Source organism: Hemibagrus wyckioides, linkage group LG14 (assembly GCF_019097595.1).
Source record: "Hemibagrus wyckioides isolate EC202008001 linkage group LG14, SWU_Hwy_1.0, whole genome shotgun sequence".
NCBI lineage: Eukaryota > Metazoa > Chordata > Actinopteri > Siluriformes > Bagridae > Hemibagrus > Hemibagrus wyckioides.
The window spans coordinates 3239894-3259456 of record NC_080723.1 but is presented as its reverse complement, the minus strand read 5'-3'; the positions used below and the strand labels follow the sequence as shown (position 1 = coordinate 3259456).

The following is a 19563-nucleotide window of genomic DNA, read 5'->3' as shown; positions in this document are numbered from 1 at the left end:
CAGGGCTGTTTTGGCAGCAAAAGGAGGACCATCACAATATTAGGAAGGTGGTCATAATGTTATACATGATCGATATATATATCTGTTGAGTGAGTCTGACTGATGAATTGATGATTTATTTTCTATAATAGCAGCTCTGACACTTCCACATGCAGGGCACAGCTTTATATTAATCTGCTTCATCGAATACATTATTGATTCTGTAGTAACAGCTAAAGCAAATTGTTGTGGTACAAGAGGAATAAAACACAAGGTCATGTTTTTGTAAGAAAATATTTAACACTGGAAGGGTAACAGTAACTCTAATTCATGCCACAGTACCTTCCTGTACCAGCATGCTGCATTGTGTTTCATTTTATATAAGACACGTTAAGTAATCGGTCGTTTTCTTGAACTGTTTCTCTCAAAATCTAAAATCCAAACACTCCATTTGCCCTCAGGGCAAACCTGTCTTGATTACAGGCTGAAGACTTCGAGTTGTTTGCTATGTTCCACACTTCACTTCACTTCCACTGAAGTGAAAAGGTCATTAGGGTCAACTTAGCATTCATGGTTTAATCAGCATCATATAGTCCTTCATCACTGCAGCTCTGGCTTAGCCCAGTCATTTATAGCCATACTGATTATCACAACACGCTCCTTAAAGGGCCTCTAAGCAATTACTCAGTGCGTTCTTTACAATAAGCAGCTACTGCATTAAAGATTTGTCTTATTGCTTTGGCGACAACGATGAAGTATAAGTGCTGTGGTATAATCCATCTGAAGAATGCTTTCTCCATAATTATTTCTGTGTTAATCCAGCCTAAGACGCAAAAGGCTGTGCGCCTAAGCAGGGAAATATAGGTCAGATGGCCAGACACCGTTCCGTCTTGACCATGCAGTGCACTGTTGCCCTCATTTGCATTTTTGACTTTTTAGTGATTATTAAAACTATTTTTCCTGAGCTTGGTGGCCTACTTAAAAAAGAGTGGCAGTAACTAGGGCAAAACAACACTACTGTTACTGTCTGATCAATTGAAACTTCCAGCAACTAAACACTGAACACTAAACACAATGATTTAATCAAAGTAGATCCAATGTTATTATAATATTATTTACCTGACAATATAGAAATAACAGACTCCCTGATAGCAAGATTATTTAAGCATGACAACAAGACAAAGAAAATCAACCAAACTAAACAGTAAAATTAATATACAATACATAATCATACGAAACTGTGCATTGAGACACGATGCAGCAGTAGGGAAATGGATTTGTGGTTTGTAAATTAGCAGACATAATGAAGCCAACTGAGGCAAAGGAAGTTTCCAAGAGAACTAATGAACTGTAATTTACAATTAACTGTAGCAAACATAATGAATCATTTCAATAATAAATCTATAATGAGTTTAAGATGTATTCAGGTAGAAAACAACAGTTTAAAGTACAGGAGGACTTCGGGTCATGACTGTGATACAGTGCTGTAGGGCAACAGGAGACGCTTGAGAACGTGTTGATTGGCGTTATTCTGCACAAGGCGAAGAAACTAAGAAAAATCCCATTTTTTAACATGGGCTTATCCGAATAGTGATTCTGTATAGTATATGGAGCCCTTTATGTCTGAGTTTCCAGCTTTTACATAGAGCAGGTTGTACTTCTGTAGTTTACAAATATCCATAATTTCAATGGATTTGCAAATATTTCACCTTTATTTGTATTATATTACATGAACATGTGCGGTATTAATGCCACAACATCTCAGTGGGTTTAGTTAGAAAATATCTTTCTAGCATTATTTTTAATGCATTATTTCTCCTTAATATTAATTAAAGATTAGAGATAAACAAATATGATATACATATGAATTGAGCTTCAAGAAAAACAATTCGTTGGTTTTTTATATCAAACAGATGTGTGAGATTTGTCAGTTCTGTGTTGCTGAATTCTGCTACTGGAGCTACCGACATGATGAATTTTAAATGGTGGCATTTAGAAACCGTATCAAGAACCTCTGTATAGAATTCAGCCTCGGGTAATATTCCGTAAGGGTGAGATTGACAAGCTGGAATTACATGAAATTTATTGATGTCAGACAGAAAATTCCAGAAAGAAGAGACAAATATTCATCAATTGTCTGCGAGCTTTAACCACCCGACATTTCTAAAAACTCCAGATTTATGATGAAGGAACATTTCTGAATATTTATTATGTCAGTAGCATACACATGTGGATGTAGGAAAGCAGGAACATTCCTTGCACACATCGATCTATTGGGACTTGTGTTATAGGAAAATAATCCACACTGGGATGGTGTAATATGGCCTGACGGGAAGCAGCATGGTTTCTTTATATTTGCAACAACGTGGGCGGCGTTATTAACAAAAACCCCTTTGGAAAAGTGTGGAACTGTTAGAAATGCATGGGCTCAAAGACCAAAACATTTGCATCATACTAATCCATACCACATCACATCACACTTTACTATGCTACGTTTTGCTATAGCGTGCTGCGCTGTACTCTTCTATACGACGCCATGCACCATTTCCCTGTAGTGTCTCTCAGCTTTGGAGTGTGACAGGACATTTTTAGTCTTGATGTCTCTGCAAATTTGGTGAAGATCTTTCCGCCTTGGTCGTGTCTCGATCGAACACTCGGACCTTACATACAGTACATTAGGTATTTACTAATCACGCAAAACTGACCATTCACGAGGTTTCACATTGACATGAGAAGTTTTTGACGTTCAAACTAATCGACTATCCGTAATAAGGGAACTCTGCTAGTGTTAGAGCTCAATAAGGGTGTAGAATACTGTATGTGATTTGAGATGCAACGCTAGTTTGATTAGCGACGGTATATGGACGGGGAATTTTATCCAGTTTTATTGTTGAACTATATAGTCCAGCGTCAGGATAGCCTATTAACTTAACCTTGGCTGTGAATGTGACTCCCAGTCATATTTCAAAATATTAGCTCAAAAAAAAAGTGTTTATTTTGTTAATTTGTCAAATAAATGAATGAAACTAAAGAGGATAGTGACTTTCTTCCTAGTGTGGAAACTTCACTTTAACAAAACCGTTCATCATGTTTCTCGGTTGAAATAAACGTGTTGAATAGATCCAAGCACAGCATCAGTGTTTTTATCTGCAGGCGTTTTTAAAAGCAGCAGAGAAATATGTACTCAAGGAGGAAGCTTCGACAGAGTCTAAAATATTCCAACGCATTCAGTAGTTCATCAAACAACAATGTAAAACAATTGATTAAGAAAATAGATATTCATCCAGTTATCAGTAGCAGGAGTAGATTTTTATAGAGTGTTACTCTAATATTGTGCTTTTGGTGATGAACTGAAGGCCTTCCTGCTGAAGTCTCCGCAAAACAGGCGCATAGATATTCTTTGTTATTGGTACAACAAGTCCTTTAGTGTTCAGCTCACCTGAAAAGAACAACAAAGTGTTAGCTTGAGAAGCACCATGTTTACCATGTACATTGATCAGGCATAACATTATGACCCCCTGCCTAATATTGTGTTGGTTCCCCCTTTTGCTGCCAAAACATCCCTGACCCATATTCTGACACCTTTCTATCAGAACCAGCATTAACTTCTTCAGCAATTTGAGCAACAGTAGCTCGTCTGTTGGATCGGATCACATGGGCCAGCCTTCGCTCCCCACGTGCATCAATGAGCCTTGACCACCCATGACCCTGTGGCCGGTTAAACACTGTTCCTTCCTTGGACCACTTTTGATAGATACTGACCACTGCAGACCGGGAACACCCCACAAGAGCTGCAGTTTTGGAGATGCTCCACTGGGGTCTAGCCATCACAGTTTGGCCCTTCGTCAAACTCGCTCAAATCCTTACGCTTGTCCATTTTTCCTGCTTCTAACACATCAACTTTGGTTGATATAACTTTGATATATTGGTGTATATATATATATATATATATATATATATATATATATATATATATATATATATATATATATATATATATATATATATATATATATATATAGTTGACTGTGTGTGAACATTTACCATCCAGGACCATACGAGCTGCAATAGCAGCAGGGTAGCCCACAGTTTTGGCCATGGCAGAGAAGCCATTTGCATCTCCATAGACCACCAGACTGATGTGCTTCATCTCCAGTTCTCCTGTAGGGTGTCTGACACCAACGTCAGTCTTCAGGATGATCAAATCTCTCTCTCCTTTATCTGATACAACACACACACACAGCTTAGCGCTCAATCCAAACAGATAATGCTTTAAATAAGACACGTTGACATCCACAGTTTACCGAAAGACAGCTTAGCCTCCAGGTGTTTAGTGAGTGCTTCCAGGATAGTGTTCGCATGAGGCACAGGCTCCTCACTCAGCATCTCAAACCTAGAAGGGACAAACATGTCTATTTAAATTACAAGATCCATACTGAATCCTGAAAGAGATGTGTCTGTGTGGATGTGGTTCAGTTTCAATAAGCACCACTTCAGAGTCTGCATCCTGAACTCATCTCGTCCAATCCGATTGAACACGGCTTCCTCAAACGACTCCGTGCTAACATCAGAGGACAAGCCAATCTGCTTACACAGGAGTTCTTTCTGCAGACAAGACAGCAGCAATTAATTGCAATCAAATATATTTGATATATTTTGTATATAAATATATATACAAAAAAAATGAGGTTGGATTATTTGGATATCGTATATCCACCGTGAACAACCTGTACATTAATATTTATAATAAGCATGTGATCTACAGTGATGTCCAAAATTTTTTTAAGGATAAAATTCCAAGTTGGATTTATTCATTTAAACCTATTTTATTGACGTTAGTCTATTTTCACTTTAGTTAACTATATCTTACAATATCCACAATTCCAGCCAACTATCTCCCTATATTACAATATCGGCACAAGGAGAAATTAGCGATTAGAATTTTTTTCTCCCATTAAACACCACTGTAATGTTCACAGCACATAACCATTAGCTTCACAGTAAATAAGCATTTACAATTAAATAAGCACCAGACTCATTCATTATGCAGCAGAATAATTATGCACACTACAAATAATTAAATATGGGGGTCTTACCCTATATATAAAATAAAACAAAATAAAATAGAATAAAATAAAGTACAATATAAAGTAAAATAAAACAGTAAAAGAAAAAAGTAATATATAAATAAAATAAAAATAAAAACAAATAAAATAAAATAAAATAGAATAGTAAAATAGAATAATATACAATAAAATAAAATAAAAAAGTAAAATAAAATACAATACAATAAAATAAATAGAATAGTAAAAAATAGTATAAAATAAAAAAGTATAATAAAATAAAATACAAAACAATAAAGAAAAATAAAATAAAATAAAAAATAGATTAGAATAGTATAAAATGAAATAAAATAAAACAAAATAAAATACAATAGTAAAAAATACAATAAAATAAATTAAATTAAAAAAAAAATTTAATTAATAAAATAAAATTCACACTAAACTAAGAACATGCAATCACCTAAAGTGTTTAAAGCATAGAAAAGAAAAGTTCTTCAATATTTCTATGTAAAGTTTCAATCAGGTTGCTGCATTTTTTGCTTTTGAATTAAAAAAGCAAAATATAGGCATTTTCACTAATGAGCTCCATATCAAGATGTAAGCATGTACCCAGGAGACGGGATCGGCTGTGTGCTGCAACATCGGGCAAGCCTCAGTGTTGATCAGGCCTAGTTTAACGAAACTGCTCATTGCTTTGGAGAAGCCCTGTGGAAACAAAACACAAAAACATGCTGAAAGTTATTCACTCAGAATGCCATTCCGTTCTCGCCGGGGACAAAGGAACGCGGTCTTAAAATAAATCACCTCTTTCAGTTTCCAGGCTCAGACACATCATTGGTATGCTTGAAATCTAACTCAGCCTGAGAAACTTGTCTAGACAGTAGCAGGAAAGAGCACTGCTAAAATTCCCATCTCTTCATTTCAGGCTTTGTATTCATTATTATAAGATCAGGTTGATCGAGATCTATTATTAAGGCTTAAAAGTAGTAAGACAAGCTGTCCCAATTCGTCTGACAGAAAAACGGCTGCTGGGTGAAAGACCTTAAAGCGCAGAGTCCCTCTGATCAGCGTGTGTGCGGACTCGATGCCGTAGGGTTCAGCGTATTTGGTGCTGTCTCGATTGGGAAAGCCCTCAAGGTTAAAACCTGCCAAGAAGGCCATGGGCATGGTGGTGTCCATCAGAGACCCACCAGGGGATATACTGATCACCTGAAAACACACACACACGCACATAAAACAAACACACTTTTATCAATGCCATACACAATGCATACTTCCCAGAAGTAGTTTACTTATTTATTTTTCGGAGTTAAATATGAACCTTTGTTCACTGAAAGAGAAAACATACACTAGCAATCTAGTTACAAGCATCATGAAAGAGATAAAAATGAAATGCAACTTTAATGTCCTCTTTATTCAATCAGCTTCATATGTCATTCACAATAAAAAAAAATAGAACAGTCCACACTATATTGCCAAAAGTTTTGGGACATCTGCCTTTACATGCACATGAACATTAATGACGTCCGTAGGGTTTAATATGGAGTTAGCCCGCCCTTTGCAGCTATAACAGCTGCAACTCATAAGGGATTCATTTTTTAATATAAGGCAATAGTCATGATTTCGTACTGTGGGAGACTGAGAACATTCTTTGTAATATAATATCTACGAAATGGAAAAATTATATTTTGTAACTATAAAAACAATGCTATACTACTGGATCATTGTACCTAGTAGGTGCGTCCATTGTTACCTTAAACAAACCACTCTACCAGCAGGTACACCTTCGCTATAACCTAGGAATATGTATCTTTTCAAAAGAAAGTAAAAAGGTAGTAATTTCACAACCAAATGACTTTTACATCCAGTGTTAATTAGCATGCTTTTCTTTCCCACACTCATTACCTGGTTGTCTTTGCGATAAATAGCAGGACTGATGGTATTGAGCAAAACTCCATATGGACTCCAGCTGAATTTGTATCCCAGTGGGTTGTCAGAACACTCTGGTGCTGGAAGACCACCGCAGAAAGAGCTGTAGGACTCCACCTGTGTGGGAATAAGAAAAAATAAATAAATACTGCGAAATCAATAGCAGTACATACAAACAAAGCCCTAATTCTGTTTATCTAAGACTACCAAATTAAGACGCAACACAATGTGTCACATGTCACAACTGGTCTGCCATGGATGCTAATGATTCTACCAATGGTGATATATCACACCATCACACTTAACAGTAAACACACATGACAAGTAAACACAAACACACAATACCTACAGTGCAACCGTCTGCCTTGGCCTGGTCGATGCACTCCATGGCCAACATGTGATCAATGCCAGGGTCCAGGCCCATCTCGTTGACTATGGTGATGCCAGCTTCCTCAGCACTGGCAAAACACGCAGCCATGATGAACACATCAGTGAAGGCAGCAAACAGAATTGACAATATAATTACTTTAAACAACGTTTTACCTCTTCTGGAGCTCTTTCATGTCTGGAGACATGTAGCTGGCAGTCACCAGGTTTACCTTCTTATTAATGCAAAATTTAGCTATCAAAGGATGATATCTGTATGGCAGCATGCTAAAGATAAAAAATAAAGATGATTAGCTGTGTTTTTGTGTAAACTAACGGTGGAAAACAGACGGAGAGGTTAATCATAGAGTCCATGCCTGATGACCAGGTCATGATCCTTGACCAGAGACTCGAGATGGCCCTCTTGGCTAGTGACATCAAGCATCACAGGTATGGTGTTTGGGTATGTAGTAGCCAGTTCCTCCGCTTGACTTAGGAGCACAGATGCTGAAATCAACCATAATAGAAATTTCAGGATCTACAGGATGCTTTGGGTGCTTTTAAAATAACCTAGTAACCCACTCACCCACTGTGACTTGGGTGCCAGTATCCCTGGTGAGATACTCAACAACTGGACGAGATACATAGCCAGAACCTAGCAACAAGACACGCTTCATCCCGCTTTTCTTCAGGATCTGTTCTGATTCCCTGTGAACACACACACACACACTTAAAATTTATAACACACTTAAAAGTGTGATATAAATTACTGATAGTTAGAAGAAATCCCAAACACCAAAGGGAAGGTAAGATAATTGATCACCGTGTGAAAAATGGTTTCGTTTCACATGTGGCTCCAGGAGGCTAATTAAACCCTTCCTTAAAGAGTGAAGGATCATTTTCTTGATTATATTGGATTAATTATTTCAGCGTCAACAGTGTAACAAATACCTATTTAGACTACATGAACTATAATGTCCATGTGAAGCTCGATTACAGTAGACACATCCCCCACACATAAAACACCTATGAAGTGAAGCCGACGGACGAGCGACGATTACGGTCTTTAATCACTGGGATTTTTCTTTTTTTTTTTGTTCACAGATGCGTTCTACAGAACATCTACAGCATGAAAACAAAAAGATGGAACAAAGGCAAGAGCAAGTGAACGGAAACTAATCTAGGAGAAGCACGAGGAGGTCGTCGGCTTTTCAGAAAGTAAGCGTGAAAGAAAGAAAACGCGAAAGGATAATGAATTATAGTCTTTATGAAAAGCAACTAACACTAAAAACAAAGAACTATGGTGAAGATGATACACCGAGTGCTTTAGAATTCATCTGAGGCTTCAACTACGCTGACAGGAATAGATTGTGAATGTCAGTAATGTGTTAAAAAAAAAAAAAAAAAAAAACATAAATTAGTGGGAACAATTAGATGGCATTCTGTGATTAGAAACAAGTGGGACATGGTGGCTGTGATGAAAGGTATGAGATGGTCTATCCACAAGGGAAGGCTCCATGCTGGAGTGCTCTAGCCATGCAAGGTGTTAAGGCAGTGAGGGAGGCACAGAAACCACACGATGACTGCACTGTGCCTGAACAGAACAAACATGGCTGGAGGTTAGGGTCAACAGTTAAACGTATATGAGAATGGGGATTTGTCTGGAGTTCATTTGGTTTTATGGAAGAATTAGCTTTCTTTTAAGGTGAAAATGTAAAGGTGAAACAATTAGTAATAAGCAAACTTCTCTACAAAACCACAAAGCTTTCAAATGTATTTCATATGCATTCAAACTTCAAATTACACACGAATCCATGTTGATACTTCAATTTTAGGTCCTAAATTTTCATTTAGATTAAACTATTTTGTCCAAACAGTCCTGGGTTTTACTTTGGAACCCATCTACTTTACTTAAGTGATGTTATTAGTGAAATTGAGTGTAAACTGAGAGTAACTAGTTAGGTAATAGGGCAGCACGGTGGATTAGCGGTTAGCACTGTTGCCTCACAGCAAGAAGGTCCTGGGTTCGAACAGGCAGGGGCCTTTCTGTGTGGAGTTTGCATATTCTCCCCGTTTACTCCGGGTACTCCGGTTTCCTCCCACAGTCCAAAAACATGTACATTATTCTAAATTCTAAATTGCCCGTGAGTGTGTGTGGTTGTCTGTGGCCCTGTGATGGACTGGTGACCTGTCCAGGGTGTACCCCTGCCTTTCGCCCAATGTGTGCTGGGATAGGCTCCAGCAGATCCTAATTAGTAATAAAGCGGGTATAGCGGGATGGATAGTTAGGTAATACTTCTCACTTAACAGATAATTAGAACAATAATGAAGGTAGGAAAACCTTTAGTCTTTTAGCCACACAAGGAGAAAGGCAGACATTTTCATCAAACCCAATAAACAGACTAAATACAGAGAAAGATTGTATAAAAGGTAAAAGTTAGATTACCTAAAGTACTTTTAAACTTTTACACACAATAATTTAAAAGATTAAAAACGTTGTCCACTGTGTTTTATGTGCAATACAAGTAGAAGTCGTCTGAGTCGAGTTCGCTTAATCGAGTGCCTTGTTATCTCCCTCACCGGGGATTTAACACACGTTTCAGAAACACGCTGTTTCAAGGCCTTCAAGTGAACAAAAACTTTCAAAAGCTTAACAAATTACTTAACTAAACAAAACACTGAGCAGAGCTTCAGCTACATTCAACCAATCCTTTAAGTTTAGGTTACTGTACAAAAGCAAAAAAAAATAAATTAGGTTTTATACAAGACATTCATAGGATGAAATAGATGTAAATGTGAACGAGATTTACCACCGAAGCAAACGCTGTTTCTATTTGCCATTATCTGTTTTTCAGTCCTTGGAGAGATGTTTAAAATCAGTGAATTGTTATGTATTGTCATCAAAGCATTTCATTTGATATTTGTCTTAATGTTAAAGTCTGGGACAGGTTAGATATGAACAGCTACACCAATCAGGCATAACATTATGACCCCCTGACTAATATTTGCTGCCGAAACAGCCCTGACTCGTCCTGCGCTGTGTATTCTGACACCTTTCTATCAGAACCAGCATTAACTTCTTCAGCAGTCTGAGCAACAGTAACTCATCTGTTGGATCGGATCACACGGGCCAGCCTTCGCTCCCCACGTGCATCAATGAGCCTTGGCCACCCATGAACACCTTGTTTGGACCACTTTTGATAGATACTGACCACTGCAGACCGGGAACACCCCACAAGAGCTGCAGTTTTGGAGATGCTCTGATCCAGTGGTCTAACCATCACAATTTGGTCCTTCGTCAAACTCGCTCAAATCCTTACGCTTGTCCATTTTTCCTGCTTCTAACACATCAACTTTGAGGACAAAATGTTCACTTGCTGCCTAATATATCCCACCCACTAACAGGTGCCATGATGAGGAGATCATCAGTCTTATTCACTTCACCTGGCACTGCTCACAATGTTATAGCTGATCGGTGAAAATATTGATCCCTGTCATAAACAGAACTCATACAGCAGAACAGTCATGCGTTATTTTACCCCAAACACTGTACATAGCATACATGTATACAAGGTTTCTTACCTTTTCTCTCGTAACTTCTGAATGTACTCAAACTTAGGAGTCAACTTTCCGTTCGACGTGATTACAGCCTTGAACGAGATCAAAATGAGATATGATCAAACTACAAGTTTCGAAAAACTTTTACAGTCATAATCCAGCCAATAACTCAACACAGAGAAAAACAGGATAGGTTAAGTGTCAACTCCCAGGCTGGAGTGCCTAAAACATTCACAAAGGAGCTAATTAAGCACCTCTGGATATGCAAAAAACATTAGGAAAACCTCGTGTCAGGTAGGAGTAATGAGCTGACACATAACCACAGGCAAGATAAAAAAAAAAAAAAGACGAAAGCACACTGGGGTATTTGGACTTACGTCTCTGACTTGTGGAGAGAAGTTCTCTTCATCCAGTGGTCTTGATGCATCTGATGGAAGCTTAGGGTATAAAGAATTAAAAATTAACTGTACAGCAACAAAAGGACACGTGATAATTAACACAATACAGTTAACAGCTGAACTGAGCGAACTAAACCTTCTGGTATGCAGAGCAGTCTTCTCCACAAGAAAACCAAATTGATAAGGAAGCTGATTATTTCTTAAACCAAAGTCTTACCATTTCCCAAATGTAGGGGAGCAAGCGAGTGCCAAAATACTCGGTAGCCTCAATGGGAAGCTGGGCAGGCAGGTTATCAATAGAGCACATGAGAATGCCATTTCCTTCCACACTATCAGGAAGAAAAGACAGGAAACGATGGTGCTTTTGGAGAACTTTTCGCAATTCCTTCTGGTTCTTGAACAGTTAAGACACACTCATACCTGTCGTGGTCTATGTGCTGGTTGGCGTCATACATGCAAAAGGGCTTCTCAATGGTGGTGCACTCAGTCATGAACTCAATGGAACCTCCTGTGTCTGCAGAAATGTCACAGATCGCCAAGAACCTGGAAAGGATCGACAAAGAAAAGAGAAATAATGTTGGCTAATATATATTTGTACTAAATTGCAGGGTATTATGAAACACAAAGCCATTTTTTTTTACATCACTGCTAACCCTAACAGTATAAAGTTAAAATATTCAGCTACTTTTTAAATAAAAACCTGTGAGTCTTGTCTTTTAATGGTGGTGGTACCAAAACAAGCTACCAGGAAAAAACAGGAAACGGAAATAGATAACTACTTATGAGCATATCAAGTAAGAAAATGTCACTCATCTTTACAAGATCAGAAAATAGTTATGGTGGCACAGAGAAAGGCACTAGCTGATTCATAGACATGGCCGAGTGTGGCAAGATGGGAGAGTTCCTTCATCAAGAGAGAGCTGATGAAGAATTACCTCAGGAAATTGCAGATATCGGTTATGATTATGAAAATTCAGGACACAGTTTCCCATACAAAACTATAAGCCCCAGGCCATTTTAATAAAGCCAAACTGGAGAGGACGCAACCAAAAGTAAAAATTTATCGATCAAACAAAAGGAGTAAGTTAATAATAATCATGTAACAAATCATACAAATATTTCTAAGTTGCTCTCAGCTCCTGAGAACTCTGTTGTTACTGTTGAGTCTCCTCAGGGAAAAATATATTTGCTGTTCATTACCAAGGGAAAATCAAAGAACACAGAGGTTCCTCATGGTTGCTTACACATCAGGTACAAAACATTGGACTAGAGATAAAGAAAATCCCCCAACAGGGATGCCGAGTATTTGCACGTGCAGTGAAAAATATGTTGGTGATGATGATGGTGAACAATCAAACAGACCACCAGATTTGAACCTGTGTAGTGAAAAAGCTTAGCATATTAAGGAGCCTGAAATATTCCGGATCTTGTTAGACATTACATGAAGACACTCAGGGTTATTTTTCTCTCCAAGGGAGACTTCACCTGATTTATATCAAGGGTGCCGAAAATTTTGTTTTTGGATTAAGACGTGAATCAAACCAAGGACAATCTGCATTTAAAACACACAGCTGACAAAGGCAAGTATCACACTTGCGCCATATCCAAAATGGTATACTGGAACTGAGGAAAACCAATGACACTGAACAAATTCTTACTTGTGTGGCAGGGTGGGCCAGCCTTCAGTCACTGCAGCTACAGATTTTGAAGGTCTCATGAGCTTCTGAGCATCCAATCGCCGCAGCAGCCTTGGAGTTTGCGGGTCCCAGTAGATGCCGTTTATCAGACAGGTTGTGTAAGGCGCTATCTTTGAACACAATGGCTGAGGTCAATTTTTCTTCTCTCTTATGTTGCTCATATTTAACTTACTGTCTGATATGCAAACTGCTAACAGGCAAACTACTGTGAACGACAGCCTCATTAAAAAAACGCGTCTCTTAGTGACAGACTAGGAGAGAGCAAATCTCTACTGGGCATAAAAACCTTGAGCGTTACACAGGACTTTTATTCCTCCTGAGTAATTAAAGAAATGACTTGATGACTAGCTCTCTTGAGCTTTAATAAGTTAAGAGAGTCAGTATGCTGTGCAATCTATTCATAGCTCAGTGAATTGAGGGAGGGAAAAAATAAATAAAGAAAGAATACAAGCTCTGAATAAAGCTCTGTTCCTCCGGGAACTTGCAGAAAATTGCTGGGTTTTTTTCCATAAAAAATTTGGTGTTCATGAAAATCCCATAGTTTGTGTTCTACTCCTGAGTGTGTATCAATTTATGCATTGAAAGACTAAATAATGTAAATTGATCTGCTTCAAATCAAAATTTGCAGTGAGTATTTTGATAGCTTATGTGATTCAATTACAGACATAGATTTATTGAAAATTCTGTAAAAGCCAGACATTTCAGATTAACAAACAAATATTGCATATAAAAAGAAGCAAGCCATGATTTTCATTATTTAGGACAAATAAGATCAGTCAATCTAGCCATGGGGGTCACAGTCCAGTGACTTCTGTGCCGTTCCCAAGCCCGGACAAATAGAGAGGGTTGCGTCAGGAAGGGCATCCAGCGTAAAACATTGCCAAATTTAACCATGCGAATCGTCAGGACAAATAAGATCAGTCCTTCAATTAATCAGATGTATAATCAGATGTATAAAAAGAGGATGCACTACAATGGCATAGACAGTGTGTAAGCCAGCCCTGTCTGTCATGGCATCTTGCATTAATGCATTCGGGAGAGCACTAAGCAACGAAACTGGTGTAAGATACCATGAGCTGTATGCTCCCTAGCATGCTGCATGCAATCATTGGCTTCCTATAATACAGACCCTTCTGCTTTTCCATCTGGCCAAGATGCTTTGCTTAAGAAAGATTTTCAGGTGCTGTTATTCCATTAAATAGCATCTATTTGTATTGGCATATGCAGGAGATAACCTTAAGATCACTTTAACTTCTGCCTCTGAGAAAGAGTTCTTGCTGTTTACTCCTCATTTCAGCACTGCATGCTTTGCCTTTTATGGGGTTTTGTGGGCGTCGCTAAATGCAAATCAGCTCTGCCATGTACGTGCCAGGTAATTTACAGGCGTTTTGAACTGATCAACATACACGTGCAAGTGAGCGTTTCGGAAATATTTGTAAATCTAGAAGAATTATTTTAGTTCAGTTTGGCTTATGTTAGCATAAAAGATTTTTCTTTACTATTGAAAGATGAATAAATAATAAGAGACATTATTTTTAAGAAAATATTTAACACAGGTAGCAAGGAGGTTTACTGATAAAGAATGAAGAAAGAAAGATGCCTTTTAAATATTAATATCAGATATAATCTGAGATTAGAAAAAGCAAAAAAATAAAATGAAATAAAATAAATAAAAATAAATCTTAAAAAAAATTATTCTAAAAAATGATTCAAAAAAAAGAAAAAAAAAAAGAAACATAATGTTGTAGAATTTAACCCTAACCCATATATACGATTCTGCAAAACTATTTAATAATACAAAAAAAACAAAACAGACAACATTTTGGACATCCATTTTACTCACAGAAGATCTGAAGTGAGAGGTGTAACGTTCAGGGTGATGCTCGTACTCGAAAGGGTCATAAACCCCATCGCTCTTTCGAACTAAATGGTGGCGTCTACTGATCACTGTTCCATACACTTTAGACAGGTCTGTAAATAAGTAAAAGTGAAAGAAATGCATTACAAAGATAAAAATAAAAGACCGTATCCTGTATATTGAATGCTCAGGTTAAGATAAACAAGACAAAAAAATGTACTTAAGATATAAAAATGCAGTACCTCCTGATTGGGAGACCTCCTTCAGTTCATGTGGTTCCACATATTCGCATGGAAGCTCGTTGAAAATGTCTTGCGCACCCTGCAGAGATTAAATAAAGGGAAGACGTATAATACCTTGGCAATCAAGATATTATAAGATATTGTAATCTTTTATATATATATATATATATATATATATATATATATATATATATATATATATATATATAGATATATATATATATATATGTATACACACGTGTGCTTTTTTATACATACATTAGATACATTGCCTGTGCCAGTGAACACAAAGGTGAGTGGACCAATGGACTTGGGCATGAGGCCTAGTGAGATCTCGTATCCACAATCCCTCACTGCTTGTATGGCTTGACTGACGTTCCTGTAATTGTGTGCCATTCCAATATGCTGTTACATGATCGAGGGGGAAAAAGGGTCGAATTAAACAAGAACATAGCCCTTTTAGATCAAGATATTTGACATGAAGAAACATTGGCTAAAATGTCTAATAAAAGGATTGTTTTCTGATCGTTCTGTAGTTGAGCTCTACCAGACTAGATGAAGCATAAAACTTCTAATTGATAGAGGAGATCCATACCATAAAGGGAGTGTGGTGTCCAAGGGCCAGGAATCGGAGACCGAGCCCATGCAAAATGTTGATCATTCCTGCATGAATAGAGAAAATTAAGCTTTTCCGAAAACTGAGCTTTTCCTTAGTGGAATCTGAGCCACACAACCTTTTCCAACATGCTAAAGTAATTTCATATGGAATTCTCTAGCATTTTCTCAAATAACACATTAAACATCACAAGAAGAATGTTCATTACTTTACCCGCAACACCAGCCCACTGTCCGAATGCAACGATCCTGTACCCATTTTCATCAACCATTTTCTCATAATCAATGAGCCGCACTTCCTGAAAAGAGCAAAATGTTGATAATCTTAAGCTTCTAAAGCTCAGAAATACCCATGCATCTGTATGAAAGTAAGTTTCTCTATATACTTGGTTCAGCATTTATGCCACTGACATATAAAGGGCATGAGAAGAAGGGCTCATATGAGCTGATGCATAAAAAGGATGTCTATCCAGACAGCATTGAACAGATTTACCTTTTTGAGTACATCGTCCAGAAGACCCATGTTAGCCTCCTGGGCTTTGATGGTGTGGGAAAAGAAAGCGTAGGTTTTTTGTGGAATGACCTTTTCCTCTGGTGGCCTCTTCACACCGATGATGAGAGAAGCCTCGGAGATGTCCTCCTGTATAATGGCTCCTGCTTTCTCATAGAACTAAAAAAAAAAAAAAGACACCAGTGTGTTTCCACATGTAACTCATTTTCTCATAAGAACTGAAGAAGGCACTTAACATGACTGAATAAGCATCACTGTGGGTCCAATAGTGTTTTCCTCTGTACACCACCACAATAGATTTTTGAATTACAGCTATTATCTTTATACACAGACCTGCACTTTTAACATGCTCAGATGTGATTACACAAAGGAATGATAAGCAGCTTCATGGTCAGATGTGGCCTGTTTCGTCATTGTTAGGAAATTAAGGAAATAAGATGTTTGGAGTTGATTCATAGTGTTTAACTTGCGTTAGACGTCGATAGACGTCTCTAGATTTGTGATCCGAAGACATGAAGGAGGCTATTCAAAGAGCTCATGATCCAAAGAAGTCCAGATTATCTGTTTAACATGGCAGAGGCAGTGTTATAGCATGGGGCTGCCAGTGGACCTGGATCACTGGTGTTTACTGATGTGGTTTATGAATTATGAGGTGTAAAGAGCTGCTATTCTTTCAGCTTAGGTTCAGTCAAATGCTGCGAAACTGATAGGAACAGATACAGATACAATACAGATGGATAATGATCCGAAACATACTGGAAAAGCAACCCAAGAGCTTGTTAAGGCAAATAAATGAAATGTTTTTAAATGGTCATCTAACCTCAGTCACCTGACCTTAACCCAGCTGAGCTCGATTTTCAACTTAGTGAGGACCGAAATAATTACAAAATTGTGTCACTTCCCATGGACCCGACTTTATAACTGGCAGAAAGACATGTGAATGCAATCTTTTTAAAGCTTGGCTGTTCTTGCTAAATTTTTGCATGTTCCAATGTGTATTAGGTGATTTATTTCAAAAAAAAAAAAAAAAAACCCTGGGAAAACCTAGTCACATGGTCAGAATTGCGACATTTTCTCACACACGCATTTCCTGAACTGAAACTGGTGCCTCTCTTGCAATCTTTCTTCACCCAAAGTAAAGTAAAAAAAAATCATGTTTACATATTCCATTTCTTTTTACATTTATTTAAACATTTAAAACAAACTGAACTGAATCGGCTTATAATGGTGATATACTCACCCATTCACTTTTGACGGCACGTTAAACGGTGAGACAATCACACTCAGCCAGCAAGGTTTTAGATACCTTTATACAAATTAATTGCATTTGCTGTCACGTTTGATAAAAATGTCTTTGCACACATCGTGACCTTGGCATGCAGAAAGCCAAAGCAGCGTTATAAAGTAGCCTAAATAAAAACAAAACCTGACTTCTTTTTTTCGAGAATTTCGACACAACAAAGGGGTTTTCCCCCCAGACCATCAGGCTATTAGACAACAGGAAGGCTGCTGGGTCTTACAACTGTGTTTTCTCCAAACAGAACTAACACAGATGGTTTATTGATCAGTTTTGGTGTTTATGCTGTGTGTGTATTAAACAGGCCCGTGTTTACTCACTCTATTGTGAATGGCTCTCCTGTTGGACGGCTGCACCAGCACTTTGTGACCTGCTGCAGTGATTTCCTTCACATGTTGCGGGGCAAGGGGTGCCCGTCTCTCCCACACGTTAACGTCTTCTCGTCGGATCGCCATCACACTCTTATGATGGCTCAACCTTTGCTGGCTGCACACACAGCCTTTCACCCTCCTGCTCTGGCCTCTTACAAGTCGCAGCATGGCTCACCCAGGAAAAGTTACAACTACACAAGTGTACAGAGGTCAGCAAAGGCCATGGTGCGAACATATACGCATGTACATAAACTTTCTAAACCGTTTCAAACACTGACAGCATTTTGGTTTTGAAGAAGAGAAGATTGCAGCTGAACAACAAATATTATACAACAAATATTATACATACTACATACATATGTTTTAAAAGATAGACAACGGAGCATGGCGATATCGTGAATCACAGTCCTGTCAAATTTACAGACACTCAAAAGAATAAAGAATATATATATATTCTTTAGCATATATATATATATATATATATTTTTTTTTTATTATGATTTGATTATGATTTGATTTTGATTATATATTGATTTTGTATTAAATAATTATCCCTGAAAAATATGAAAGGGGTAATAAATATATGCTTGTATGTTTCTCCTGCAGCTGTAATAAAATTATACACAGGGTATGAACTCTAAATAAATGTAATGGAGTTATTATTATTATTATTATTATTATTATTATTATTATTAGTTATTTTAATCAGAACAATGTGTAAGTAGTCAGAGGAAAGAATTATTGTAATAAATAAATAGAAATATTTATTGATGTACAGAGGTTGTAGATTTTTATTCCTCTTCACTGTGAACACTGTCTGCTGCTTGGACATGAGCTTCATTTCACTGAAGGCCAGTCTGATTTCTGTGAAACCTAAATATATCTTTAACACACAGAGAATATACAGTAAACCTTAGAAACGGTCACTATTGTAAATAGCTGTCCAGCTCTTTATGCCAGGAAATCACCACCGAATCTCTTGCAACAAGTATTTACTCCTGCTGTAATAGCCAACATGTTTTAAAGTACCTTACCTTAGTAGTGTTCTGTGGTGAAATGGCCGGACGAGACTCACTGACTGACTGACCGACTGACCGATAGCACATACAGTACAGGAAACTGGTCAGGTATCAGAGACACACTACTGACCTGCACGGATTATTGCCGTGTTATTATATCAGCTCTGGACAGGCTAAATGCTTCTGACTCAAGTGAATCATGTCTTTGTCCAAAATAGCAGCTAGGGCAGTGTGCGATTTCGGACACGATGCCCTAACTTGCCTCCCACGTCCCACCAATCCCGAGCCTGAGCGCAGATCTGCCTCCTTCCGTGTCCTTGACGTAAGCGTCGCATGTTTATGACTTCACTGTCTGGAAACAGTGTGTGCGTTCTTCCTACCTTGCGGACACGTGCTACTCCAAAATAAGTGAATAAATCTGTATTTATTACCCCTGATAATTATAAAAAAACACCATTCGCACACGAGTGCAGGGAATTTGATTATGCACGAAGCAGACAAAGAGCCGCGAATTCGCATGTATTAATGCACGAGGTTTGCTGAAGAATAGAAAGCCATTCACTATGCGAGTTCAGTGATCAGTTAGATATGTAATGGACAGTGGTACAGTATATAGGTACATTACCCATTGTCCGCTTTATTAGGGTCACGTGCACATGT

The 19563-nt window shown here is 37.9% G+C and overlaps 1 protein-coding gene across 2 annotated transcripts; it reads right to left on the bottom strand.

Annotated features, from left to right (window-relative positions):
* Positions 1–1672: 1672 nt before the first annotated feature.
* aass (aminoadipate-semialdehyde synthase) lies at positions 1673–19214 on the bottom strand. Of its 2 annotated transcripts, XM_058408557.1 has the most exons (25): positions 18919–19214; positions 18661–18767; positions 17834–18075; positions 16199–16375; positions 15920–16004; positions 15686–15753; positions 15349–15495; positions 15091–15169; positions 14834–14961; positions 12952–13100; positions 11714–11836; positions 11511–11622; positions 11273–11332; positions 10920–10987; positions 7924–8045; positions 7715–7844; positions 7515–7625; positions 7321–7429; positions 6948–7088; positions 6084–6251; positions 5652–5747; positions 4469–4584; positions 4284–4372; positions 4024–4200; positions 1673–3418 (listed from the first exon to the last, which is right to left on the bottom strand). In XM_058408557.1, exons 3-25 carry the CDS (start codon positions 18050–18052, stop codon positions 3300–3302), a joined length of 2793 nt encoding a protein of 930 aa, XP_058264540.1. In that variant the 5' UTR covers positions 18053–18075; positions 18661–18767; positions 18919–19214; the 3' UTR covers positions 1673–3299. The 2 variants fall into 2 exon arrangements, with proteins under 2 accessions (XP_058264540.1, XP_058264539.1); XM_058408556.1 differs by lacking the exon at positions 18661–18767 and having other exon boundaries at positions 18919–19213.
* Between the last annotated feature and the right edge of the window lie 349 nt (positions 19215–19563).